Source organism: Idiotropiscis lumnitzeri, chromosome 9, assembly GCF_059441095.1.
Source record: "Idiotropiscis lumnitzeri isolate Australia: NSW breed Sydney's pygmy pipehorse chromosome 9, RoL_Ilum_1.0, whole genome shotgun sequence".
NCBI lineage: Eukaryota > Metazoa > Chordata > Actinopteri > Syngnathiformes > Syngnathidae > Idiotropiscis > Idiotropiscis lumnitzeri.
In genome coordinates, this window is record NC_142399.1 from 12,364,666 (window position 1) to 12,392,334 (window position 27,669).

Here is a 27,669-nt window from a genome sequence, read left to right on the forward strand (position 1 = left end):
GTCATTAAAACATTTACTATCCCATAAAAGCGTGATGCATGTTTTTGGGATGTAGGACGAAACCAGTGTAGAACATGCAAACTGCACACACAGAAAGGCCAGAGCTGGAATCGTACCCTGCACCTTTGAACCATTTTTACTACTTTGTTTTTTTTTTTCAAATCAGAGATGCAAGTACATGTTTGCACTGATTGAGTTTCCCCCCCTAGCGTGTCAGGTTTTCATAATAATGATAATAGGAATACAATAATATGTGACATAGTAACACTTTTAGGAATGTTTATGAATGAAAGGCTCGGCTCAACAACAGGTGGAATTTGTTCCTTAAACATCAAAGCTATGAATTATGTTGCATGGGAAAGCCCGTATTGCGCAAGCCTTTATAGGCCAAACCAAAATGACAAATAATAAATGAAAATAACAGTCAAAAACCTGGGGGAAAAAAAGGAAAGACATTTTTGAAATCCCCAATAAAACTACATTTAGGGACATCTCTAATTCAAATGAGCTAATGACCAGTAATGAATTCATGTTGGCAATTTCTGCACTGTCAATTTGACATGTTCTGTTTTTGAATCAAGTCAATCAGTGCGTCTCATCTGGCACCTCCCTCCTGTTGTGATTTTGCCCTCCTCCTCGCTTCTTCTTCTCCACAATCGCAATGATCCGCTGGAGTTTGTCGCGTTCCAGCGCGGCACGGCTTTTCTCCAGCGCTTTGGCATCGCAGTGGACATTCTTGAAGATCCTGAGGTGTTCATCCAGGCCACGTTTGAGACGTGCCACCTCCGTCCGCAGCGCCTCACCATCGACGGCGTCCCGGCAGAAAGGCACCTCCTCCATCTGGAGCACCTTCATCTTGAGCTGCTCCACGCTCCTCTCCAACTTCCACAGGTCGCCGCCGTCTCCTCCGGGATGCCGCGGATGCTCTCGTGATGTTTGTCTCCCTCCTTCGTTCCTCGTGGCGCTGCCCGGCGACCAAGACGATGGCTCATCTGCTGATGGCGGCTCCTCCACCCCATCGCCTGTGACGAACGGCTCATAGTCAAGGGCTGTGCTTGCTTGGTCATGTGGTAAAAGCAAGAGCCAGGAGCAAAAAGAAAAACCCCAAAAGTATCAGCCAAAAAGTATGTTAGAGCAAAAAAAAATAGAGAAAAAGTAATAGAAATATTAAAAAAATAAAAGTAAAAAGCATCATTCATTGTTAAAAGTCAAAGTCTCAAAAGTAGTACTCGAAAAGAAAAAGTAAAACATACCATGATAGACTATAACACATACAGTGGAAAAAATTGAAAAGTAAGGAGAAAAAGTGAAAGCAATACTTGGAAAAAAAAAGCAGGACTGAAACTAAACAGTCAAAAAGTTACTAGTTTTTTTTTTTTTTAAACAAAAACAAAAAGTTCCAAAAAAACAAAAAAAACGCTTCTTCCCCGTTGCCATGGTGACTCATCGAATCGGGGCTCCATTGATGCTAATTTTTCATAGTTGTGGTGCACGCACTTAACGCCGGGTGGAGCTACTCAGAGTTGATTTAACTTCCTCAAATCAGCTGTTCTGGAACCGGAAACTCAAGAGTTTCCTATCTCAGAGCAGACCAGCTCAGAGTTCAGAATTGGACTCAGAGTTTGAGGAAAGTGCTTTGTGAAACGGACTACGGGCGAGGCAAGAATGGCGATTACATTGATAATCAATCAGCTGTCGATTATTTTGTCGTTTCAAGAAGAAAAAAAAAACGGCATCCACCAAATCCACAATAAATGAGTTGCAATAAACTTGTTTGGTGGTGCGGCATGAGATTCCCCCCCCCCCCATGTCAAATAATTGCCGGGGCTCGGCAACAGCTGTGAATCGGCCGCCTGAGTGTACCTGTACCTTGTTTGTTGTCTCTCCAGGTGTCCAGGCTCAAGTTTTGACTGCTGAGCATATGCTGGAGGATCCTCATCTGCTCCTTGAGGGCCGGGATGGAGTGCGCCTCCTGGTCCTGGACGGGCCACTCCAGGAACTCCAGGACCTCCTCGCCCAGCAGGATCTCCAGGACGTCGCTGTGGCGGATGGCGTCCTTCAGTAGCGAGTTGAACGACGCCGACAAGCGCTTCATCTCCGCCAACACGCGCTTCAATTGCTCCGACAGCTTCCCGTCCGATGCCTCCGGGGTTTCTTCACGGGCCTCAGCTTGGGCCCGGCGAGCCTGTTGTAGCAGAACGCCAAGACGCCGCACGCCTGACTCCAAAGTCGTCGTCCGGCTCTGCTCTAATGTCATAGACTCCTTCATCTGGCAACGCGCAAATGAAAATACAATTAGAACACATAAAGCAGAAACGCTTCACCTGAAATCATGTCATATCGTTAAGAGTAATTGTGAAAAAGTAATCTATTGGTCAAAGTTGAAAAAAAAAAAAGGAAACATTTAAGTCAGTCAAAGTTGATCTGTCCCACCATTCTCTGAACTGCTTATCCTCAACAGTTGTGGGCATGCTGGAGCCTTTGCCAACTGTCTTTGGGCAACAGGTGGGATCAGTAAAAATAATGCCGGTGGTACAAAAGTAAAGAGTAGCAGTCAAAAAGCACAATTCCTTAAGAAAAAGTGAAAACAAAGTAGTTTTATTATCTAAATTGTTCGTTAAGTCAAGCTGTTAGAAACCAATATGTATGTTAAAATGTCGAAATAAGAGTTAAAAGGTTACAGTCAAAGGGGAAGTATTAGTCGGAAAATCAAAGTAAAAAGCAGCCATAAACTAAAAGAACTTGATAAAAAGTAAGTCATGGTTAAAAAACCAAAAACATGGGTCAAAAAACTAAAAAGCCATTAAAGTGTAAACAAGTATATAAAAGAGTCAAAGTACAAATAAAAACCAAAAAGTAAAAGCCAAAAAAACACAAGTTAAAAAAAGAAAAATGTAAACATCAGAGTCAATAGGTTAAAAAACAAAAGCCTTACAGAAAGTCAGTTAAAAAGTCAAAGTAAAAGAAAAAAACTAAACGCAAAAACTGTGAGGAAAAAAAGTGTGTTTAAAAAAATCATGTCAAAATTCAAATTGTGAATAAGTATGCCATCGTGGAAAACCAAAAAGTGTCAAAAGTTACTGAAGTAAAAAGTCAAATACCCAAAAAACAATTAGGTTTACAAAGAAAGAGCAAGTCATATAGAAACATGGTAAGCAAGCAAAAAAAGAGGATACTCCAGCAGTAAAAGTAATATTCAAGGAATACACTATTACAAGATTGAAAACATCTTTAGGCCTTGTCACAGACGCCTCCAGAAAAAAAGTTGACAATTCCCGTCAGATGCCGTACCTGCTGCAGGCTTCTCTGTAGCGCCTCCCAGTTGCCGGCGGCGGCACCCCACAACCGAACCTCCGCCGCCCGCTGCCGCCGATCCTCCTCCAGAGCCAAACGGTTCTCATTGGCCAGCTCTGTCGTATTGGCCACGCCCCCCTCCAGCCGGGCCACTGCCTCGCCGAGACGCCCGCAGTCACATTGGGATGGAGAAGGCGAGGATGCGTTGTTCTTGTAGAAGACTGTGTAGAGGTAGTCGACATCCACGTCCAACTCGTGCAGCCGCTGGACCTGGCGGCTCAGGTTGCCCGCCAGCTGCTCCACGCCCTCCAGCACCGCCACCTTGGCCGCCTCTACCTCCAGGCCCGTCTCCATGAACAGCACCTGGCTGGTGCGCGCCGTCTGATTGAGGCGCTTGTCCAGCGCCTTCACGTCAAGCCGAAGTTGCTGGATGCCGCCCAACGTCAGCGCCAGGTCCTCCGCCAGCCCGTCCACCTGAAGGGCACACAGAGGCGTACTGCCTGGCGGTGACTCGTGTGGCCGGCTCACGACATCAGTGGGGCAAAGACAAGACGTCACAGTCGTATTTGAAAAATTCGCGTCCAAAATGAAATAAAATGGTGAAGTGTTGGTCCAATAGTAAAAATCAAAGCAAACGAGACGGTGACAACAGTAAGATTCAAATACTAACTGGCAAAAAGTAAAAACAATGGTTAAAAAAAAAAAAGTCAAAGTAAAGTGGAAAAACTTTCAGACCAAAAAGAAATCAGTCGGTCAAAAAGAGTCAAAACGTAAAAAAAATAAAATAAAAAAATAAAAAATATATAAAAAAGGGGCGGGAAAGAAAAGCTAATAGTAAAAAGTAACTCAAAAAGTAAAATAAATGGGAAAAGGTCATCACTGGTGCTCAGGGCTCAGCAGAGCCACGATTGGTCGCGATGTGAGACCTGAGCAACGGTGATGTCATTTTCGGTTGAGAGGGCTAAAAACGTGTTTATTTTGCTGCTTAACTCATATTCCGCAAACACAATATCCATCAGAATCCCTTAAAAAGAACATATTCTTGAAAAAAAAACGTTTGGATTGACTTCCCCTTGAAAAAGTCAGTCAAAAATTAAAAGACACAAAATAGTCAAAAAGAAAAAAGTCCCGACTTGTGCGCGCACACAGACTGTCCGCAGTGACTCACACAGGCTGCAGGTGGCGCCAGCCACAAAGCGGGACGCACGAAAGAAGATGTGGCTCACCACGATGGTGTTGTTGACCACCGTGTTGTCCAGACGCTCGATGGCCTCCCACACGGCGACGGCCGACATCTGTGACATCGCCAGGTGCGCCTCCTGCACGGGCGCCTCCGCTTCTGCTTCCTGTTGCTGCTCTTCTTCCTGTTCACGTTCCTGCTCTTGCTCTTGCTCCTGCTCCTGCTCCTGCTCCTGCTTCTGGTCCTGGTCCAGCTTGAGCTCAGCCAGAGTGGCGTTCATGGTCTGCAGGCTGACCTGACAGCAACAAGTCATCGGAGTGAAAAGTCACAGTTCCAAAGGAACAATGAAGCAATTGTTTAAAGTAACCTTCCCGAAAGTCACAGGAAGGAAACATCAACCTTCAAAAAAATATGAGTTGAAATGAATCGAAAAGAGATTAAAAGCAAAGGTTGAAAGCAAAAGTAAGAATAAAAATATAATTCCATTTAAACCACTCCGACAGGTTTGAAATTGCCTAGAGATGCCTCAAGATGGGGGGAAAAGTACTCCTTTTGTCCAAATGAAACTCCTCAACTCACATTAACAAACTTCTTTGACAAGATGTCAGCAGATGGAGCCAACCCACAATTTATTTCACTGACTACAAACATCTGAGGAATAACAGCAAAATCTTTCAAAAGGCGAATATAGAAGTTGTAGTAAAAATCCTACGAAGCAAAAGTGATAAAAAGTAAAATCCAGAGTTAAAAATGTTATCCTTCGAAAACAATTTTAAGAACTAAAAAGTAATTGTCAAGTAGTGTAGTTATGAAGTAAAATTTAAGACGCAATACTTCGAAAAATAGTCAAAACTAAAAGCAACATTTTCAATTTAAATTTAGCAATTGTCAAAGACAAAGTAAAGAGTAAAAAACAAGATAGAGATCACTAATGACAAACTAAGTTAAAACGTAAGAAACACTTGTCAAAAGGTATTTTAAAAACGCAACTTTGTCAAAATGGAACAATTACTACAATGTATAGTATCGGCGTATGCACATGCATTCAGTTTCATGTACACGAATTGTTAAACGGAAATAGTATAGTGACAAAGTTAACGTAATGAAGAGTGACAGTGAAAATATGTAGTACGCCCGTACGTGCGTTTTAATGGAATGTGAGCATGCGCGTACCTGCAGCATCTTGTTGTGTCGCTTGATTTTGAGGTCCAGGTCGGTCTTGAAGCTGCTCATGTTGTAGTGCAGCATTGCATGCTGGGAGTGCAGGGCGCTCTCCAGCTGCCTGCGCAACGCCGCCACCTGCTGGACGCTTTGCTCCACCTTGGCGTCCAGACGCCGCTCGTTATCAGCATGCTCGTCTCGCTCGCGGCGCCGGGCGTCCATGAGCCCGGCCACGTCCCGCGCCAGTTCGCCCAGCCGCTGTCCGAGCTGCTCCAGCGAGCGGTTGAAGAGCTGCAGGGGGGGCTGCAGCTGAGACATCAGCAGCGCCACCATGTGGGGGAGAGGCAGCACTGCGGGGACACCGGCATGGAACGCCGCCTCCGCCTCCTCGTATGATGCGCCTGAATCGCACACAAGATAAATGCTTATATTTACTCACCATTACTTTATTATTGATATTTGTTTGAATATACATTTAAACTTGCCGAAATGCGGATATATGTTTTGGATAAAACGATTTTTCTTGATATCTTCTTTTATAAAAACATTGCGTATAATTTCATTCTCTTATGATGACAACTTTAGTGTAATAGTTTAATAATAAAAAAAGCTCATGATTTTTTTTACCCCTCAAAACAATGGTCAAAATGTTAAATTCTGACAACAGATTTTTAACTTTGAAACAAGAACAAAACACTTGAATTTAAAATAAGATACAAAAGTCATCATTGAAGTTCCATTTTGGAAACAAATAAGACATACACGTTTGAAACCTTCTACATGATTCTCTGGCTTTGTTCTTAAGTATGTTATTTCACGCCTGTGACTTTTTTTTGTCTTCTTTAGTTCATCATTTTCATCCATTGTACCATATTCCTGGAAACAAAGCTACCTGTAATATATTTTCCAGAAAATTCATCCAACAACCAAATCCGAAAAGGGTCCGTACAACTGCTTGTTAAGAAATTAGGAAGTAAACTTCCACGGTTTTAATTGCATTGTCATCTAATAAATTTTAGAAACCCCTTTGAGAAGATGGCTCCTTAAACTACCTAAAATTAAAGCGACAATTTCTTTCGTTTGGGTTTTTGGCAATCAATTTAATACGCGAATTGTCGGGATTTGATTTTAAAAGCATTTATTTCGATATTACCGCACAACCGCAAAATGAAGAAGGGAGTTGTAGTCCTCTTAATGCGTGTCGCACTGAAATTACGTCATCAAGCCAATAAAAGAAGAGCAGTCGAGTTTGCATGTAGCTTTGCCTCGAACGGATCGCAAAGTGCTTCCCGTTTCATCTATGAAAAATAAATGTATAGAGTATACAAAAACTAGTGGACCGTAAACTGGGTTTAATACTTCTCAGCAAGAATCAATCCCCAAATCCACTTTAGAAGACGGCAACTTGGCAAACAAGGCATATTAGCTTCATTTAATTCGGCTGCATGCATGCCTGCATCTTACTTTAGAGGGGATATCATGTACGACGCCTTTGCAATTCAAAGTCAACTTAAAGTCTGTGGACTGCTAAACTGCACCCTGCATTAGCATTATTTTTCATTATCTCCACACAAGTAAGACACCAAATTCTTTTAAAACAAAAACTACTACTAAGTGTTTTTGAAAAAATATAAGACTCATAAAAACTAACAAAGTCATCCTGGAAATTAATTGAAATGAAATAAATTTAAAATACAAAAGTCAAAAAGAAATAAAAAGTAACTATAATTTTAAATTCCAAAACTATGGTAATCCTGATTCACACTCACCAGAATGGTGGCTCTCCTGCTGCTCATGTTTTCTGGCAGGATGCGGAATGTGATCCTGATTCTGGACATGGACCGGGTGCTGTCCAGGGTCCCGTACAGTATGGCGGACATAGTCCGAATGTGGAACATGGACAGGATTGCCGACGTGGTCCTCATGAGGTGCATGGATAGGATGCTGAGCATAGTCCTCATGCGTAACATGGACAGAATATTGAATGTGGTCCTGATTTGGTGCAGAGACAGGATGTTGAGCGTGGTCCACATTTGGTACATGCACAGGAAACGGAACATGGCTGACATTGTGTGGCATGTTGAGTGACCCCTGGTGGTCGTTCTGCTCTCTGTCTGGGTCGCTGTGCTGTTCCTGGGGAAGTACACCTATAAGACAGACCCAATTTGTATTTTCATTTTACATATTTTTTTATATAAATTTCATATATTTTGGTTTTAAAAAAATGTTGTCGGCAGGGGTTGATCATAGTACATTTTGGAAATGGCCACATTATTGTAAATGTCTTGGCATGCGGAGGCGTCGGTTGGAGGTTTCATTCTACAGTATCTATGGACCAAAACACAGAATCACAGACTGTTTTTTGGGAGAGATACAAGCCTGCTTCCAGAGCAATACCACTCTACTTAAAAGTGCTGATTTTGTGGCAGAGGAACACACTAGTCACAATGGTGATGCATGCTCGTTGGACTGGTTTGACATGTGAGCGTGCCACTGAGCAACCTTTACAAACGTGCAACGTTATGGTCTCTTCTGCAGGCATGGGTTAGAATGCCACTTCTGACAAAAGTATTTTTAAAGGAAAAAAGTCAAAATTCAAGATGGTGACATCCCACGGAAGAAATCGGCCTCACACGGTAATTGTTGGCAAACAACCAGGGTGTGAGAAATAACGAGATGTAAAAAAGTCCCTTCAAGGGTGATGTTGTGGTGCGCTAGTGAGGCGATTTGTCCGCAATCTACACAATAGGCTAGTAGGCCCTTAAGGGAGCAAGGAAGCGAGTCAGGAAGTCCAAGCGGTCTAAAGCACTATAGTTCAGGTCGCGGCCCACACTGTAGGTGTGGGTTCGATTCTCAATCCTGACAGAAGCGTTTGGGAAGTATGAGTTACTGTTTTAATGACTGAGCATGGAGAAGGCATGGCTGGAAAATTCCATTTTGAAGTTATGGACTGGTATTTAGGGATATTGTCTAGTCTAGTCTGCACTGTAGCAAAACATTTAATGAGCTGCAATGTCCGTGCAGTCCAAGGCTGTGTGCTCAACTCAAAGTCTGCTCGTGTGATTTCTGGGAGCAACATTTGGCAATGTGGCAGAGTCCATTCTCGGGACTTGGGAAGGAAGGAAGACTGCAAGTGTCAATCTGTCTGAGGAATATGGAATACTAGTCATTGTTAATATTCCATAGCATCAAATATCCCAATAACACTCCACTGAAGATGATCAAACTGGTTACAAAATTAGAGGCGTTGTTATGATTTGGTTGAGTAAGTTCAGGGACTCACTTTGTATGGACTTTGGCAAAGAATGGTTGGAGGTCTTTTGATAGTCTGAGAAAAGAGAATGTGAGGAGGAGGAGGAGTCAAAGAAAGAATCTTGCATGAAACAAAAAGGCCGATGGAAAACACACTCAAGTATTTTTCTCTGCTGACTGTGCAGTTTGCTTGTGTGAGTCAGCAACACAATCATCTGGAACACAGCACGCTCCATATCAGTGACCTTTAGTAGGAGCCAAGGGCAAGAATCCCTCAAGTGAGGCAGACTCATCACTTCTACTTCCGCTTTGGAAGTGGCGGCAGTGAGAAGAACCAGCCAGCAAGACCGACTTACAGGAGCCGTGGACAGATTGTGACCAAGGGTAAAACCACAACATAGTCAAAACGGCAGAGCTGTCAAATTTGCTTTGCTCAGGTTATAGTCTACCTGGTAGTCGTGGGTTCGGCAGCATTTTACAAAAGTTGGACCTCAAACTGTTTGGAAAAAAAATTGGAATTGGACACAGGTAGTGTGAGATACCCGCCTTCTTCCAACACAGAAGAGGAACGCTTGAGCAAGGCATATGTTGCGCGACAGAAGCACCACCGAACCAGATCAAACCAGCTACAATATCCGGAACAGGGACGCAATTACATGGCATGCAGATTAAATGTTTTCTTGGTTTTGTTTGACTGTTGCTAGAGATGCTCGTCTGCACAAGGGCAAGGTAACAAGGGGTGACAAAGGCCAAGTGGTTAAGGCTAAAGTCTACTCTCTAGGTGTGGATGTGAAAACTTCTCCTGGCAGCACAGTCTTAGAATGTGTGAGTTCACTTTGCATGGAGGAAAACATGAAAACAGACTGGTTGTTTGTGATCGAGATTACCCTTGAGCAGCGCTTCTCAATTATTTCCTGTCACGCCCCCCTAACAAGAAGAAAACAATTCGCGCACCCCCCCACCACCAATTTTTTTTTTACATTTCGTACTAATGTACATGTTCTTTGTCTATTAATTTTAGATTGTCAATAAAATATCCCTTAACAAAGATAAATTGATGGGAAAAAAAATATCATTTTGAGAACGATTGTGAGGATCTCGAAACTCAGTACTGTTGTGCAAACATTGATGAGATGATAAATATTTATTATACGTTTTTGTTTTTTTAACTTTATTAACATGAACAAACCAAACAGTTATTAATACGTACATATAGAAAAGACAAAAAGTGCCAGGGGGGACAAAAATTCTATATAAATAACAGTTTTAATATGTTTACTATACGTTTTTTTTTATGTTTAGAATACGTTTGACGTCGAACCTCTTCGTCGTGGTGACGTCAGCCATTTCCGTGTTGCACCCTGAGAGCGTCTACTAAATTGCTAACGTAGCCGTCGTCCTATTTTATGTTTGGATACGTAAAAAGAAAAAGTCGAGCGTACATTGAAGCAATTCATTTAAGCGATTAGCGAGCTTAGCGCCTCCTTGCTCGCCTCCTCTTTTAGAACGCAACTCATTAGTGGAGTTGTTTATTTGCCATCACGTAGCTTGTTGCTTCTGCTGTGCGCGGACTTACATACAATTCTGCTACGGCGCAAGATAGCTTGGCGCGGTGCATTTGAGTAGCGGCGAAAGAAATCACTTCCGGCACAACGAGCGACAGGGGGACGCTTTTTTTTAATCAATACTGCGTGACAAGGCGACACTTTTTTTTTTTTAAACCAGTACTGCGTGAACGAGAGGCACAAACAGCTCTGACGAGCTCAAACTCGCGTTGTCTGAGATCGCCTTTTTCGGTCCCAAAACTATGCAAAAAAAACATGTTTCCCAGGGTCCCGCGCGCCCCCCTCAGCATCGCACCGCGCCCCCCTCTGCCCTTGAGTAAGGTAAGAAATCAGTCAGGATGATTTGGGGAATGGAAGGGTTCACAGTGTTTGTTGGAGAGTCTGCTCTTGGGGCATATGGAGAAACCCCTTAAGCAGGGAATCAAAATAGATGAGGATCAAGCTGGCCTCCATGTTCAAAAATCAAATCACTTTGTTAGTGCCTCATACTTAGTGTATTTTAGTATTTAGAGTTCCTCTGATTGTTTCCAGAATCTCTGCAAGGTCGATATCTTAACGGCATCGGCTTGCCAGGAAGTACTTTGAATAAGAGGTGGGGTGGTAGCAAGTGGCGTTTCAGCCTTCCGACACACTCCCCCTTATTTTCCTTCTATATGAATGATATGATGAGAACATTGCAAAAATGTTCCACTGCACAGTTTTTCCGACTGACCATGAGTCAAACGTCTAAAAGATTACACATGACAAACACTTCGGGGGCGGCGTGGCTCAATCGTAGCGTGGTCGTTTCCCAACCGAAAGGTTGTGGGTTTGATTCCCAGCCATTGTGACCATGTTGAAGCATCCTTGAGAACCTGCTTTCGGTTCAAGTCCAACGTCTGTACAGTCCATTTTGCAAAAGGAGTGGTTTGTTGAAGAGAAGCCAGTCTGCTCGTGGCGTTATAGAGAACCCTGAAGCAGAGTTTTACTGATGGTACACAAGTAAAAATATCAAAAATATGTTCCATCATCAAGTGTGATCACAAAGAAAATGACACTCTGGACAACCTTTTTCTTCTTTGCCTGCAGAAGGAACAAAATATAACGCAGAGTCAAACATAGCGCAGTGTCCTCAGACAGAGTGCTTGTAGCTGGTAAATTGAAGGGAAACAAAAATGCTTCGGACACAATGCAGCCGCCTGGTTACACAGCCACACGTGGCGGACGCAGTTAAAAATACGCCTATGCTCATGTCAGGTCACTGCAACAGTATGCTCCACTTTGATCAACAGCTGTGTCAACTTTCACCTGGCATCATTTTGACGGCAAGAACCTCAACCACGGTGAGTCAGTGTCAACAGGATGGGAGCAGGGTGACCTTGGGTGAGAGGAATGGGGGACGTGGTTTCCTCAAACTTTCCTCCTGGGGGTGGCTGGACCTTCCAATGACCTGACACTCACTTTCTGAACTGCGTGGCTTCCGCACTTTCTTGATAGAAGGAAGCATATGTGTGCACATCTGTTGATGTGTGTGTGTGTGTGTGTGTGTGTGCCTGTGCGTGGGGGGGTGCGTTTGCGTGTGTGTGTGTTATACCGTGATGAGACTGGACTTCAGACTTCAGAAATGACTTGAAGTCCAATCCAAACATAGATCAAAGAAACAAAATACGGAGCAAGCGAGCCTGATGGGATTGTGATGCAAGTGTGCTTGGTCAACACAGTGTGATCGTGGCTTGCATGTCTGCCTCACTGCTCCAGGTTTGAATCCCGTTCGCCCCACGTGTGTGTAGTTAGCGTCGTCTCCACACGGTCAGAGCTGGGCAGTCTGTCTGGGGTGGAACAGTTCGGCCCAACTGGACGCCCATGGGCGGGGGCCGAGGGGTGCCAAATTTCTAAAAGGGCTCGACTGAGCAAGACGGAGGTGGATTTTAGTCCGGCCCACGAATCGGCCTTCGTATGCGTGATGTGGTCGCAAGGCGGCCAAAAGTTCTCTGCGACTCTGCGAATTGGGCAAACGACAAAAATGTTTTTGTTTTAGGCACGTTCATAGAGAAGAATGAAGAATAAAGAAGAAGAATGAGATGAAGAAGAAGGAGGAGAAGCAGAAGAGGGGCCGAACAAGATTCCAAATAAAGATTTTTTTGTGTTCAAAGTGGTCCACATTGTTTCACAATAAATGAGCGTGTGCTGTTTTGTTCTACAGCGTTTTACAGCTGGTCTTAAAAGTTGTGGTGACTCCATTAGGGATTAGAGTGGACGTGTACTGAGTTCAAATATTTACACTCAGAGCAGAATAAAATCTTGTAATCCAGTTTTGTGTACTGGCCCTTTTACAGAGTTCAGCTCTGCTCACTGTGTAAGACAGCTAGCCTATGTGTGGGACAAGCGCACACATACAACCTGTGGTCATCAAACTGTTAACCCACTTTGGTTTCACGAAACACTTCCCACCATAAAAAGACCAGAATAAATCAAGGGGATTTGAATAGCAAATTAGCCAGCTAATGATCTTTAAATAAACCTCTACCGTTAGCATCTCTTCCGCAGCAGCGTCACGCACAGATGCCCTTTTTTGGGGGGGGGGATAGGAGGCTGACAATTTTTTATAAAGAAGGCCTGAGGGTCGAGGACGGAAGGGGTGTCCAGGTTGCGGCCGGAGAGCGGGGGGCTGACCGTCAGAAATGGGTCAAGTGCCCAGCTCTGCATGTTAGCTAGCATCACTGAATAATCTAAATTGCCTACAGATGTGAATGTAAGAGGGACTGCTTGTTTCTCTATATGTGAGCTGACAGTGACTGGCAACCAGTTGGTATTGGTGGAGACATGCCATGTGTGAGGTGGTACCAGCAGTGTGGAGACTTCCCGGCGCTCCATGGATTTCAGATCCTCCAATCAAAGACGAGTTTGTCGCGTCTGTCTGTTCATCAGCGACTGTCAAAGACAAGTTGACATATTGTTTTCATTTTATTTATGTTTACATGTGTGTATGTATTTATTTTTTGCTAAATCTTTTCAATGGAGTCTACGTATGAAAGCACAAACACAATTACGATCACATGAGCGTGTGCCCGATAAAGACCTGACAGGAAGTCACTCTTATTTATGTCTGGCTCCTTTTCAGGACGTTCTCCTCTGGAGTCCAAACCCAACATGACTCTTTCCCACAAAACAAGTCTGTACTGAATTAAACTATTACTAGTCCCGAATAGACTCCAATTGGGAACAAAAACAAAAGGAATGTTCAAAATAGAGCCCAATAGAAAGAAATGCTCTGTTAAGAAAGTTATTTATTTATTTATTTTTTTACCTCACGCACGCACACACACACACCCACCCACGCGCACGCACACTCGCATACACACACACAAGGTTCAGTAAAAACATTCATGTCACAGGGAGAAAAAAAAAAGTTTTTTATTCAGTTTCCTTCCTTGAGGGTTAGACATTTACTTGTGTTTAAAATAGCTTAAATTTAAAAATATATTTTAAAAGATGTTTTAGATTAACTTAGCCAAATGACTAGTTTAAGAAGCTATAGGGTTATAACTACATACCAATAAATGAGAACAGCAATACCTTGACTTATTGTCTCCTAAAATATAAAACAAAGGAAACATATTCAAGGGAAATAGTATTGGTCCTCGAAGAAATCCTTGAGGAACCCCCAGAGTTCATTTTCAACAATTTTGTGGATAGATTTTAAAACGTGGAAATGGGAGCAAATCATCTTTTTATTCCATAAAACATAACTACAAGTGTGTTTTCAAAAGATTTTGCATTAATTATCTCAGCCAATCACCCATCCATCCATATACGAGCCGCATCTCTTTATGAGGATTGCGGCTGTGCTGGAGGCTATCCCAGCTTTCTACTGGCATAGGCGGGGTACACCCTGAACTGGTTGCCAGCAAATCGCAGGGCATACAAAGACGAACAGACATCCGCGCTCACAATCACACCTACGGACAATTTAGGGTGTCCAATCAACCTACCATGCATCTCTTTGGAATATGGGAGGAAACCGCAGAACCAGGAGAAAAGCCACGCAGGCACGGTGAGAACATGCAAACTCCACACAAGAAGGCCGGAGCCAGAATCGAACCCACGAACTCTGCACTGTGAGGCCATCGTACCAACCACTCGTCCACCGTGCCGCCTCTCAGCCAATCAGTCAGCACAAATCACAATAACAACAGGAAATCGATAATTCAGCACGTTTCTAGGAAGTGGTGATAGAGTGGCAGCTTGTTGCCATGACGATGAAGCTACATAAGAGTCACCTGTATCGTCACAGTTGTCTCCTGCATGTCCCGGACAACATCTCCACAACAGAGTGGTGGTAACCTTCTGCTTTTGCCTGTAGAGTGGCCGAGTGGACAGCTTGTACCTGCACACACGCACGCATAGAAGTAATAGTGTGGACAAGAGTGAGTACTTGATGCTGACATTTATTGTGCTACGCTTGGCGGAAGTGGCAGCAGTAGTTGTGTGTCATTTAATAAACACAAGCAAAAGCAGGCGGCCTTGCATGGCATGGGTGGAGTCCCGCTGGTATGCGCTTATTGCTACTTGAGTCAGCTGTAACAGTCTGTGTGGAAAAATAATCACAGCAAAAATCCTATGATAGAGTGAATAATGCACAACATAAATTCAATTAACTCATTTAGTGCCATTGACGGCTAAAGACGTCAAAGATATATATATTTTTTTTTACTCGGCTGGGAGTGAATGAGTTAAGAAAAAAAATCTGCGCTGCACCAAAGCTGCAAAAAGTGCACCGCAATAAAAGCAAGGGACGATCTTTGTATTTCAGAGTTTTTCGGAGCAGTCCGAGTATATAAATTCATAGAGTAACATAAATAATGCATATTCAATATGATAGATGTTTTTAAATTAGCAATTTATTTTTGTTTAATTTCTTAATACATTAATTGCAGCAACAATGACACAAAAAAAATAAATAAATCAGGGGGGCACTTGAGAGCCGAGTGTCTTTTTTTGGGAGCTGAACCTAATTAGATTTGTTAAAAAGATTGTGCTCCACCATCAGTTCAAAACCAGAACTTCTGAGGCAGAGCTCTTGTGTGCTTTTAAGAGCAGCAGGCACTTGCCGGTATGCGCCGATGGTCGGCGAGAGTTTCCAAAGAGGAGCTCTGGAAAATTGCGTCGGCAAAAAAATACTTGCTTTGCAAAACATTTGCTGCCAAATATACGTGTGGGCGTGTGTGTGTGTGTGCATGTGTGTGTGTGTTAAATGAGATTTTAGAGCAGGTTTGTTAGATTTTACGTTTTCGCAAGTGCTTTATTTTAGATGAGGTTGAATTTGTTTTAGTATAAGTTTTCTTTTTTTCAACATGTAGAGGATTTATGGATTGCAAGATAGGAAAAAAATGTCACAAAGTATTGTGGAATAAAGTAAACTACAATTCTCCAAATATGGTCCGACCTTTCGTGGTCTGTCGTTGAGTAATATGGAAATAAATACGAAGAAATGAAAACTGAAAGCTCATGCATGATATTAAGTGACAAAGACAAACACATTTTCGCTGTAATTATGTCATACCAAATAGTTTTTCTTAAAAGCAGTTTCAGTTTCACAAAAATGTTCCTTCAATTTTAGGTTTGAGTTATTTTGTTTCTTAACTATAATAACCTTGTTTCAGACTTGAAAACTTGTACCTGCTCACGTATAATAGTGTTGTGTACACACTGTACATTGAAACACCAGTCGGTGTATGTCATATTCGTACTGCAAAGCAAGTCTTTTGCTGCTGTTTCCTTACATGACCAAATGGCAGTCTGGCGTTCTGCTGGGACATGGACTTTGGGACTTGATGGTGTATTTCTCCGTGCCGCACGCCACTGCCACGGTGACCATACGCTTATGCACAAATGCACACCAGTTCCTGCAAAATGTATGTACACACACACACGCACACACACAATCATTTCCTGTGTGCCATGAAAAATATTTTGGACGTTTTAAATCCACATTACTATTATCAGTATTGTTATCATCTCGGCTCATCTTTGACACCAAACACTAATCAAACAAACATTACGTCGAAATCTGACGGGGGCAACACTCAAATCTGTTTGAACAGCTTCATGGCACACAATCCGTATTTTTTTCTCTGCGCTCACGTCTTCCTTCTGCCTGTGGATAAACGACGGATGGGAAAACATGACTTCATTCAACGGTTGGACTTTTATTCCCCCATTGTTTCCCGCACTTCCTGCTGGAGGGGCCGCAGGCATCGCAACGAGGAACAATCCCACACTTCAACCACTCGTCAAACTTTTTTGGGGTTCAGCAGAGTAGATACGACTGTAAATCATGTAAAGCGTTGTGCAAATTAAAAGTCAAATATTTACAGATGTGACCAGGAGAGCAGATGAATTTCAATGAGTATAAAGATTGTTTCCTGCAAAGGACATTTCTGAGACAATTTCCAAATGTCGGCCCCCGACCATGTTCTGCCCACCCCCCGAAAAAACATCCGTGCATGACGCAGCCGCGGGAGAGATGCTAACGGCAGATGTTTATTTGAAGATTATTGCTTGTGTTACGGGCAGCACGGTGGACGACTGGTTAGCACGATGGCCTTAGAGTGCAGAGGTCGTGAGTTCGATCCCGGATCCGGCCTTCCTGTGTGGAGTTTCCATGTTCTCCCCGTGCTTGCGTGGGTTTCCTCCGGGTACTCAGGTTTCCTCCCACATTCCAAAAACATGCATGGCAGGTCGATTGGAAATTCTAAATTGCCCCTAGGTATGAGTGTGAGTGCGGATGGTTGTTCGTCTCTGTGTGCCCTGCGATTGGCTGGCAACCAGTTCAGGATGTACCCCGCCTACTGCCCAAAGATAGGCTCCAGCACCCCCTGCGACCCTCGTGAGGAGAAGCGGTAGAGATAACGGATGGATGGATGGATTGTGTAAGAGACGTAAAACAGCAGCATCCATTTAAGCGTGTCTGTATTTTCTTATTGTGGCATCACAACCCGCGCCTCCCACCTGCTACTGGGGAATAATTGAAAGGGGGGGGGGTCAATGCCACAATCCCAATAACAATTATTAGCTGGCCAATTTACAAATCAAATCCACTAACCTTATTATACCTCATTATACCTTATTTTATATATATATATATATATATATATATATATATATATATATATATATATATATATATATATATATATACATATACATATACATATATACATATATATATACATACATACATGCATATATATGTATACATACATACACACATACATACATATATATATACACTACATACATATACATATATATATATATGTATATATATACATATATACATATATATATATATACATATATATATATGTATATATATGTATATATATATATATATATATATATATATATATATATATATATATATATATATATATATATATATACATACACCTGTAGAGGGGCTCATAAAGCTACACCGTGGGTGGCAAACATGAACAACATGCTGGCAGTCAAAACACGCAAAGACTTCCTGCTTCTGCACAGTGAAGGCGCCACACATTTGGAATGTGGCCACACATCAGGCATGAAGGAAGAACTGTCAAGTATCTGCACTCGAACAAAATCATGTTCTATTCCATATGAGCAACATTCCGCTCTGGATGTTTCCTCGCGGGGGGAGGCAAAATGCAGGAGAGGAAGCCAATGGTAACCATTAAGCAGCTAACACTTTTTCAAATTAGTGGTGTCCCCCTCCGCCCCCCGCCCTGCACGAACAGCGAAAGTCATCTGGCAATGATATTGATCAATCAACAGACAACAGCTGCCAGGCCCAAAACACACAAAACTCCTCCAAACGTCAAAAGAAAGCCACTTTTCCACCAAACTTTACGGAAATGTAGTAGTTGCTGATAGATCACAGTCATTTAGGTAGTTAATAATTAAAATCACGATTATTCAAACAATCATTTATTTATAGTATAAAGCACGAAATTGTTTAAATGTAAAAAATATCAAGACATCAAATTCTTTGAAACATTATTCGTAAGCAAGTTCTTTTTTTACAAAATGTATACAATAAGTTATTTTAAAATAAAAAATGGACCAAATGGATAAATTCAAGGATAGTTTCCTTGTATAAATAGGCATAGTGCACTTGACTTGCTTGTAATATTTAAATAACACTCACACACATATACATATATATATATATATATATATATATATATAATTTTTTTTTTTTTTACGATTATGCCAATTTTATGATCTATGAGTGTCATAATGTAATTGTAATTACATTTTGATTAAATGCCCAGCCCTGGTTTGTGGAACAAAATCAGATTTCAATCAGATGCAGACCCCGCCTCTAGAAAGTACTGCCCCCACCACTTCCTGCGTGTTTTCCTTTGGGGCCTTTTAAATGACCTCAGAAGCGAATCCAGGCAATAATTTGACAAATAGTCTTCCAAAGGTTCCATGCTGAGGTAGCTGTGGTTGACTTGGTGGACTCACCCGCTTCGGGCCGGGTAGTTCCCTCCATCCTGCATCAGGGGGCTTTCCTCTGTGGCACTGATGACGCCTGCCGCCCCCCCCCAATCCTCTTGCCCGTCCTCCTCCTGCTCCACCTCAGGGTCTCGGGCCCTCACGTCTCCGCGAGTGCTCAGCAGAATGGCCAGAAGCACAAGCAGAACCTTGACCGCTGTCATGGCTGCTGCTGCTTAGTGAGCTAGTGAGTGGGGACTCGCCCGCCTGCCGCCTGCTTTTGAAACCAAGTAGAGAGAGAAGAAGGTGAGGGTGGGGAAGAGGAAGGGGAAGCCGCGCCCACACATTTCCCCTGCAGGAAGCAACATCCCATCAAATCTTATCGGGAGCTAACGTTAAAGCTTTAGCTTTGACTTTTGATCTTCAACATGACAAGATGAGATGTTGCTGGTGGCCATTTGGGATTGTTAAGGCGCCACTGGAACTTTTTATTTATGGAAAGATTCTTTATTTAGCCAAATAGAACGTTAAGTAAGTATTCTTGTTTATGTTGATCTGGCGCAGAAGTCAAATCATTTGTAATGTTTATTTGCCATTTTCTCTTCTACGAAAGACGAATAAAAATGCCACAATAAAGTTGCAGTTTTACGAGCTCCTATACTGCCCAAAGTCTTGCCGAGCACACACAAGACAGTACGCTATTTTTTTGTTCGAAAAGTTGAATGTAGACGGCACACATTTGATTTCTGATTGGCCGTTTACAGTAGAATCGTAACTCAGAGGTCGGGTAAAAAATACAATACAACTTTATTTATGTTGCGCTTTTCACAACAGTTGGAGCTGTAACAAAGCGTTTTTCATGGTGTAATATAAATTGGAATCGAATGGCGTGGCGCTATTGCAAAACAACTACCATGGTGACATCTAATGATGACGACGCAAATGCACAACTCCCAGAGGTGATTTTTGACCATAAAAATAAATAAACAAATACAAATACAAAAACATTTATATAAGCACATAGAACTAAAGGGACAATAACAATAAGCCAAAGATATTTGAAAAAAACCCAAAAACTTTTGAATTATTACTAAAACAATAAGAGCAGCGTGTCAGAATGCAAAAGACCCTTCTATCGACTGTTTGTGTTTGAGGTATTTGACATTACGCTTACGTAATTGTTGCATAAATCTAACTTCATAGAGAACAGCCGACACCGGACATGGCCCTTGGTATGAGGGGGCGTTCCCATTAAAAAAACGGGAACACCCTTTTGTCGCTGAAGCTGGACCACATTGGCACGGTGTCCCGACTGGTTAGCACGATGGCATTACAGTGTGGAAGGCGTGGGTTCGATCCCGGATCCGGCCTTCCTGTGTGGAGTTTGCACGTTCTCCCTGTGCCTGCGTGGGTTTTCTCCGGGTACTACGGTTTCCTCCCACATTCCCAAAAAATGTGTGACAGGTTGATTGGACACTCTAAATTGCCCCTCGGCATGAGTGTGAGCGCGGATGGTTGTTCGTCTCTGTGTGCTCTGCGATTGGCTGGCAACCAGTTCAGGTTGTACCCCGCCTACTGCCCAAAGATAGCTGGGATAGGCTAGTACCCCCGCAGCCCTAGTGAGGAGAAACGGTACATATAACGGATGGATGGGTAATAATAATAATTTTATATATTCTGATGAAAAAAATAAATCATCTTTGAAAAATGCAACTTAATTGCAGCACAGTTCCAAATTGTATTGTATTTTTGAATCATCAGTAAGAAAAACTGTTTCAAGGGAAGAACAACTTTATTCAGAATAACGACGTTAATGGGGAATTATGACTTAATCAAGATCATTTTAAAACTTTAATTTCCTGGCGTTGCAATTTACGTCCAAATATATAATTTCTTTAACTCTTAATAAAAGAAAGTCCCATTCGACAACAGCTTGATTTTATGTATTTTTAATTACAGGAAAAAGATTCAAATTAATTATTGTAATATTATGAAATGTATCTAAAGAAATTTGACTTGTTTGCATCTTGATTCTTGACATTGAATTGAAGAAAAGAAAAATTACAACTTTACTGGGGTGTGGGGGAACTGGATTTTTGTGTTGTCTTTTCAGTGTGGGCTACTTCATTTCGGAGAACATTACTACGAAATACGGCAAATCACTCACGTTCCGGTGACGGTGCCCTGTAGAGGCGGCGGCCTTCGCTCAAAGGAAGTCGTGAGACGCTTTCGCACTCGAAGCCGTCACATGATATCGGGAGGCATTTCCTCCTCCTCCTCCACAGCCTGGCTTCTTGTTCCTTCCTCCTTTGAAACCAATCCACCTGCCTTTTTCTCTCTCTCCGTCTTCATCCTCTTCCTGCAACGCGATAAGGACGCAGGAAACCCACAGGGCCACTTCCTGACATGCTCTGAATGGAGAGAAGACATTGAAAGACAAGTTAAACATCCTTCATGTCATCGAGCAAAAAATGATCAGTGACAAATTAACGCACATTCCAACAAAATAAGGTTTTCTTTTTGGGCCAATATAAGAAATATCAGTCATTGCTGACAGCAATTGTAGTCAGGATAGAAAAAATATCTTAGTGTGACGTCGCATTTGCTTTGCATTTGATTGCTGACTAAAGTAGAGCAGAGGGGAGTTTTCCTTTTGGATCATGGAGCATGTGTGTGTGTGTGTGGGGGGGGGGGGGGGTGTATGTGTCACTTCCGAGGATTGTTGCAGCCAAGGCTTTGTGGGGGGCTAAAGGGGTGTGTGACTACACCGGGGCTGAAGAGAAAGTGACAGCAGACAGAAGCCACGTAAAAACAAACAAACAAACAAACAAACAAAAAGTTCCTATTGGATTCCATCAAATAGAACTGAGTTGTGATATTTTTTTCAAAGTAAATTTAGAGCTGAGTGTTACAATGCATTGTCATCCATAATTCTGGACTCAATCCGATAACATTTTGTGCTTTAGTAACACGCCACTAGCATTAAAGTGCTTTTTTGGAGCAAGATAAGGGCTGATTTCTTTTTTTTCCCACAGATCGCATATTACTGTCAGGTCATACAGACAATTTTAGGAGAAATGACTGTTGGTGTGTTAGCTTTTTTTGTACAATAGTAAACAGAACAAAGATGTCAAATCCAGGTTCAGAAAGTAAAAACCCTGCCAAAGTTTGGCTGTAGCCACTGTTGCTTCCATTCCAGTGGAGCTAGTTTAGCTGGCAGTTGAGTTTTACTTTCTGGAACTGGATTTGGCACCTGTTAAACTGACTGTGGGGGAACACTTGATTCGGCTCAAAATTGGCACTTATATAATGCGTTTGCATGTAAAAATGACATAAATGCTAACATGCACCCCGCAACAAAATGACTCTGTAGTGATTTAAGCACGCAGTTTGTTAAGCTCATCGAGTTGAGTTTTAGAGAGTGGGGAAAGTTAACAGGAAGTGAGCTAGTAGGCACAATTTCATGGGGAAAATAAAATAAAGATAACATGTAATTTCGTCTTTTGTCAACTTTATATAACTCTCAGCATGAGGATATGCATATATTGTACTATATCTGATTGACTGACACAAAAAGGTACTGCACCTTTAAATCCAATCGATCGCCAGGCTGCGTGTTCAGTGTCTGGCCAGCGGGTGGCAGCACTCTTCCGTACAAATACCTCAAACTCGTGGGCTACTGCGACTGAAAGACAAATGTTTTAAGAATACACCTAAACCAAGAACATCGGCATGTACGGTAAACGCAATAGCGGTGTTTATCAATCCGTCACAAATCAACCAATTTTTCCGGTCATTTCGCACGAAGGGTAGTATATTTGTTTCCGGGTGTGCGCACTGAGGCTGCGCACAAATGCATCCACCTTCTTGCTTTCTGTTGTTACGTTCCAGCAAATTCTTTCTTCGCTGCACAACACAACAATTACAAGTAAGATACCGAACCAAAATGATCATTTCTGCAAGTGCAAAAAATATGAGCTGCGATTTTTTTTCTACATGTGCGTTTTATAATAAGCGTCGAAAAGTGAAAGCTTAATAAAATTTGGACAAACGTGCTGCATGGTTACAAATAGTTTGCTCATTTAGGGTAACGTTTTGCGTAACGTAAGGTCAAACGTGGTGACTGATCGCATGGTCTCGTGTGAACAAGGTTAAGATATAAATTGTGTGTTTTGTGGCGTAAGTTTGACAGACTGCATTTTTTTGCAGCTTAACACAGTCGTCAAAATGCAAGAAATGCGTCGGGGTCAAAGTTCATTAAGTTAACTGGTGATATGCGCACTTTATTTAAGGTAATATCAATGTCATACTTGGGTCAACCGCCATTACATTCAGATGCACATTATATCATTGAAGTTTAGGTTAAAAATGTCAAAAAGAGCAAATATTTCGTCCAGCTAACGTATTATTTTGCCATTGTTTGTCACTTATTTGACATTATGATGCATGATCTGTAATACTGTAAAATTGCTCGACAATATTTTTCCCCTAATTTTCTGGTGATGTAAGTAGAAGCAATCACCATGAGTCAGCAAATCTGGGCGTTGCTGCAATGGGCAAAATGTATATAACATTTCCTTTCTTATGTATCATTTAATAAAGTGCAACTTTTTTGTCATTGTGAATCTGAATATGATTTAAAAAATAACAAATTCGATCAATAGAATATCAAATTAATCAATTAAATGATCAATTGATTAGCAAAGTAGACATTAGTTATTAAAGGATTAGTTGTCAATTCACCTGTTAAACCTCTACCTCCAATATTTCATTAAAATGCATCATACTCACCAGAAATGATCAATAAATGTGCATTTGTGAGCAGTCAGGTTTTGCTCATTGAACTTGCCTGTAGCAAGTTTCGCTCTGAGCAACCAATTAGCGGACAGAAAAATACTGACATCTGATTCTTGGCCCTGTGAAGCGAATTTGAAATGCGATTGAGTCAAGAAACAGTCTGATTGGTAATATAATTTAAGTTCCAGGGGCTAGCGCCACTAATTGTCAAGTTCCTTGGCAAATTGGTTTGGCATGGCTTTAATCTGATTGGACCATTAAAAAAAACGTCTGATCAATTTTTTTCCTTCATTAGTCTTTCCTGAAAAATGACTTTACATTTCTTTGTGTCAACCTCACCCAGGGATGTCCAGCAAGGTCGCTGTGGTGACAGGCGGCAACAAAGGTATTGGCAAGGCTATCGTGCAGGCGCTGTGCAAGGAGTTCCAGGGTGATGTCTACCTCACCGCCAGAGACGAGTACGCCTTATCACATGCCGGACACGTGACCTCAACACCAAAAAACATTCAATCATTCTTTTTTTCTGTACTTTGATAGGGGGCGTGGAAAGGATGCCGCAGCGTCCTTGAGCAACGAGGGTTTGAAGGTCAACTTCCAGCAGTTAGACATCTGTGACATGGGCAGCATCACGAAGGCTGCTGACTTCTTTAAACAAAAGTATGGCGGCGTGGACGTGCTTGTCAATAACGCTGGCATCGCTTTTAAAGGTGACACTAATCTACAGTAACTACCGTATTTTTTAGACTAGAAGTCACAATTTTTTTGTTTTTGTTTTTTCTCATAGTTTGGCTGGTCCTGGTACTTATACTCAGGTGTGACTCATATTGCCAAATTTCCAGACTACAAAACCAGGGATAGACCGATTCTCGGCCGTGCCGACTATCTGCGCCGATATACGTTTTTTTAGACGTATTTTGACGAATTGAAGAAGTTAATTTTTTTCTGCAATTCTAAAGTACTGTACAGTCACTAGAGTGTTAAACCATTCATAGTTCAATCATCACATGTGAAACATCTGTCGTAACAGTGAGAGTGAGACAGTTCTAGAGTAGTATCTGTAAATGGTATTGGCGCGTTATTTTTTAGTGCTCGCTGATACCCGTCTTTTAATGGCGTATTGATACAACACTAGACAAGACTGGGTAAATCCATTGGCGGCTTGAAGCCCGTCAATAGACATTGATGAATAAAGGCTGCATGGTTCGAAGAAAAATAGGGGCTTATAGTTCTTAGAGTACGGTTGCCACGTGCTAAACAAAGCAGTGCTTACCTTCGTGCCTTTTTGTCATCCGTGTTTAGTGGCCGACACAACACCGTTTTCCACGCAGGCTGATGTGACGCTGAAGACCAACTACTTTGCCACACGGGATGTGCTGACCCACTTCCTGCCGCTCATCAAAGCAGGAGGTAGCAAAACGCTCACTCGCGCACACTCCTCTCACCACAGGCGGGCCACTTGACTCAAGTCAGATTTCACATTTAACTTGACTTCATCCGTTTTATTGAAATGACTCAAAAGCTCATACTCGACACGTGCAACGTCGGGGTCTTCTTTTCTAATTTCCCGCTAATTTATATGACACCATATGGAAAGCGCTTTCTCACAGCTCCAACTGTGGTGCAATGCGCTATAGAAATAACGTATTGTATTGCATTGTATTCTCAGGCCGCGTGGTGAACGTGTCGAGCTTTGTGAGCGTGCGCAGCCTGAACATGTGCGGCGAGGAGCTACAGCAGCGTTTCCGCAGCGACGACATCAGCGAAGACGAGCTGACGACGCTCATGACGCGCTTCGTAGAGCTTGCCAAGAACGGGCAGCACAAGCAAGGGGGATGGCCCGAGACAGCCTACGGAGTCTCCAAGATAGGCGTCACGGTACCACACATTGATGAACAAACAAATAAAACAATTGAACAAAAATATTTGGACCGATACAAGAATTGTATCGGTTGTTGATATAGTGTGTATTACGTCAATACGCGTCTTGACTGATGATGTTTTGTCATCCTAATTGTCTCTGCGTGTTTTTTTCAGACTCTGTCCATGATCCATGCAAGGCGTCTGTCCAAAGAGAGACCGAACGATCAGGTACAGAGCACATGGTGTCTTTTTCCAACGTCTCACGAGTGTTGTATGCAATTCTAGTGTGGTTGTGCTCAGATCCTGTTGAACGCGTGCTGTCCCGGCTGGGTGCGCACTGACATGGCGGGCCCCAAAGCCCCCAAGTCTCCAGAGGAGGGTGCCGTGACACCCGTCTTCTTGGCACTGCTCCCCGCTGGTGCTTCGGAGCCTCACGGCAAGTTTGTGTCTGACAAAACCGTCCAGACCTGGTGAAGTCCCTTATGTCGTTTTTTTTCCCGGCAAACTTTGAAATGCAAATCATTAAGCGTGCCTCTGAGTGAAATAAGAATGTCAGATTCTACCACTAATAAAGAGAAGAATGATTTTGAACTACTAATGTAACATGCATTTATGATCTAATCGAGACAGTCTGTTAAATGCACAATATTTCCAACACCTATTTGTTATTTGCCAATGTTTCACTGCTCATTCAAACTAAAAGGGAAGTCAGATAATTTGAATTGTAGTGACACTCAGTGGTCATTGTGGGTATTTTATGAAAAATAATGTGGAATTGAGCATTTCAATTTGCAACTTGAGATGTGACTTTCTATTAAATATCATTTGAAAATGACAGTTTATGTGACTACTTTGTTGTTGTTCCAAACTTGTTCTGTGACTGAGAGTTGCGACTGTAGTCTAACACACTGAAAAACCGTTTCTTCCCGAGAGCCATTTCCATGCTGAGCTATCGAACACAACTACCATTGCCTTGTAGAAGTGCGACAGTGTTTTTTATTTTATTGGATATTTATTTATTATTTAACTAGTTAATTTTTAAGAAGGGACTATGATGGACTCCCCATCTCTGCGCGTAGCTCTAGATTGCATTCACAAGTGGAGGTAAAAAAAAAAAAATCATCCCAAAGATTGCGCGTCTCAAAAAACTTGTGAATTGGGCCGCTCGTATCTCAAGGCACCGCTGTATACGATTTATGACAAATACATCCATCCATCTTCTATACCGCTTCTCCTCACTAGGGTCGCGGGGGTGCTGGAGCCTATCCCAGCTTTCTTCAGGCAGTAGGCGGGGGACACCCTAAACTGGTTGCCAGCCAATTGCAGGGCACACAGAGACGAACAACCATCCGCGCTCACACTCGCACCTAGGGGCAATTTAGAGAGTTCAATCGGCCTGCCATGCATGTTTTTGGAATGTGGGAGGAAACCGGAGTACCCGGAGGAAACCCACGCCAGCACGGGGAGAACATGCAAACTCCACACGGGATGGCCGGAGCCGAGATCAAACCCACGCCCGATGCTGTCTCTCACTGTGAGGCCATCGTGCTAACCAGTCGGCCACCGTGCCGCCCTTATGACAAATCCAATTTGCAAAATGCATTTCTTTTGCTGCAGCATGCGAGTCTTACTGTGCTTTTGCGCGGGATGACCTCTCCCCGCCCTCTCTGAAGCTCAAAAACATTCGTTTTGGCCTTTGTTTGATGGTAGTCTGATGCTAAGTTCAGCTACCATCAGTAATGTGAGCACAATCCGACATTTATCTGCCACTGAAGCTTTACCTGGTGTGATGCTACTGGTTAGCGACATGTTAGAAGAAATGAATGTCATCTAACAGATGAAAAGGGTGATGGTGTTGCCCTCTGCCAGGCTCTACAGGTGCATCAAAACAAAGACGAACGGACTGAAAAACACTTCCCGAGAGCCATCTCAATGCTGAACTCCATTGCACTAACTATTCTCTTATTTATCTAATTTATATATTTATCTGAATTATTGTTGTATTGCACTGGAGAGGGGAGCTCTCTAATCTCGTTGCACACTTGAGTACAATGACAATAAAGGGATTTCTGATTCTGATAAAAAAAAATAAAAAATACC

The 27,669-nt window shown here is 42.4% G+C and overlaps 2 protein-coding genes and 1 long non-coding RNA gene across 8 annotated transcripts; 1 reads left to right on the forward strand and 2 right to left on the reverse strand.

Annotated features, from left to right (window-relative positions):
• Window positions 1–262: 262 nt before the first annotated feature.
• LOC148330286 (multimerin-2-like) lies at window positions 263–19,184 on the reverse strand. 3 transcript variants are annotated; one of them, XM_088304327.1, is made up of 11 exons: window positions 18,943–19,184; window positions 16,215–16,337; window positions 14,712–14,818; window positions 13,276–13,362; window positions 7,703–7,782; window positions 7,405–7,627; window positions 5,648–6,036; window positions 4,521–4,769; window positions 3,292–3,768; window positions 1,870–2,269; window positions 263–1,058 (listed from the first exon to the last, which is right to left on the reverse strand). In XM_088304327.1, exons 1-11 carry the CDS (start codon window positions 19,134–19,136, stop codon window positions 586–588), a joined length of 2,802 nt encoding a protein of 933 aa, XP_088160453.1. In that variant the 5' UTR covers window positions 19,137–19,184; the 3' UTR covers window positions 263–585. The 3 variants fall into 3 exon arrangements, with proteins under 3 accessions (XP_088160453.1, XP_088160452.1, XP_088160451.1); XM_088304326.1 differs by having other exon boundaries at window positions 263–1,022; window positions 7,405–7,782; XM_088304325.1 differs by having other exon boundaries at window positions 7,405–7,782.
• Window positions 19,185–20,851: 1,667 nt separating this feature from the next.
• Window positions 20,852–25,083, reverse strand: LOC148330287 (uncharacterized). The gene is made up of 3 exons (XR_015845141.1): window positions 24,980–25,083; window positions 22,499–22,597; window positions 20,852–21,323 (listed from the first exon to the last, which is right to left on the reverse strand). It is a non-coding gene; the product is annotated as an uncharacterized LOC148330287 (long non-coding RNA).
• cbr1 (carbonyl reductase 1) lies at window positions 22,601–26,406 on the forward strand. Of its 4 annotated transcripts, none has more exons than XM_088305423.1 (7): window positions 22,601–22,840; window positions 24,031–24,167; window positions 24,247–24,416; window positions 25,009–25,116; window positions 25,376–25,584; window positions 25,744–25,797; window positions 25,870–26,406. In XM_088305423.1, the coding sequence occupies exons 1-7, from the start codon at window positions 22,766–22,768 to the stop codon at window positions 26,041–26,043; spliced, it is 927 nt and encodes a 308-aa protein (XP_088161549.1). In that variant the 5' UTR covers window positions 22,601–22,765; the 3' UTR covers window positions 26,044–26,406. The 4 variants fall into 4 exon arrangements, with proteins under 4 accessions (XP_088161549.1, XP_088161552.1, XP_088161553.1 ...); XM_088305426.1 differs by having other exon boundaries at window positions 22,602–22,840; window positions 24,053–24,167; XM_088305427.1 differs by lacking the exon at window positions 22,601–22,840 and adding an exon at window positions 23,107–23,204 and having other exon boundaries at window positions 24,053–24,167.
• Window positions 26,407–27,669: the final 1,263 nt, after the last annotated feature.

Coding starts and splice junctions, on each gene's coding strand:
- LOC148330286 (XM_088304325.1), bottom strand. CDS start 19,136: ATGACAGCGGTCAAGGTTCTGCTTGTGCTTCTGGCCATTCTGCTGAGC. Junction 7,783..13,275: donor GGGAAGTCTCCACACTGCTG/GTACCACCTCAC, acceptor TCTGTCTTATAG/GTGTACTTCCCCAGGAACAG. Junction 1,059..1,869: donor CTGGAGAGACAACAAACAAG/GTACAGGTACAC, acceptor CACATGACCAAG/CAAGCACAGCCCTTGACTAT.
- cbr1 (XM_088305423.1), top strand. CDS start 22,766: ATGCATCCACCTTCTTGCTTTCTGTTGTTACGTTCCAGCAAATTCTTT. Junction 22,841..24,030: donor GCACAACACAACAATTACAA/GTAAGATACCGA, acceptor TGACTTTACATT/TCTTTGTGTCAACCTCACCC. Junction 24,417..25,008: donor CGCTGGCATCGCTTTTAAAG/GTGACACTAATC, acceptor ATCCGTGTTTAG/TGGCCGACACAACACCGTTT.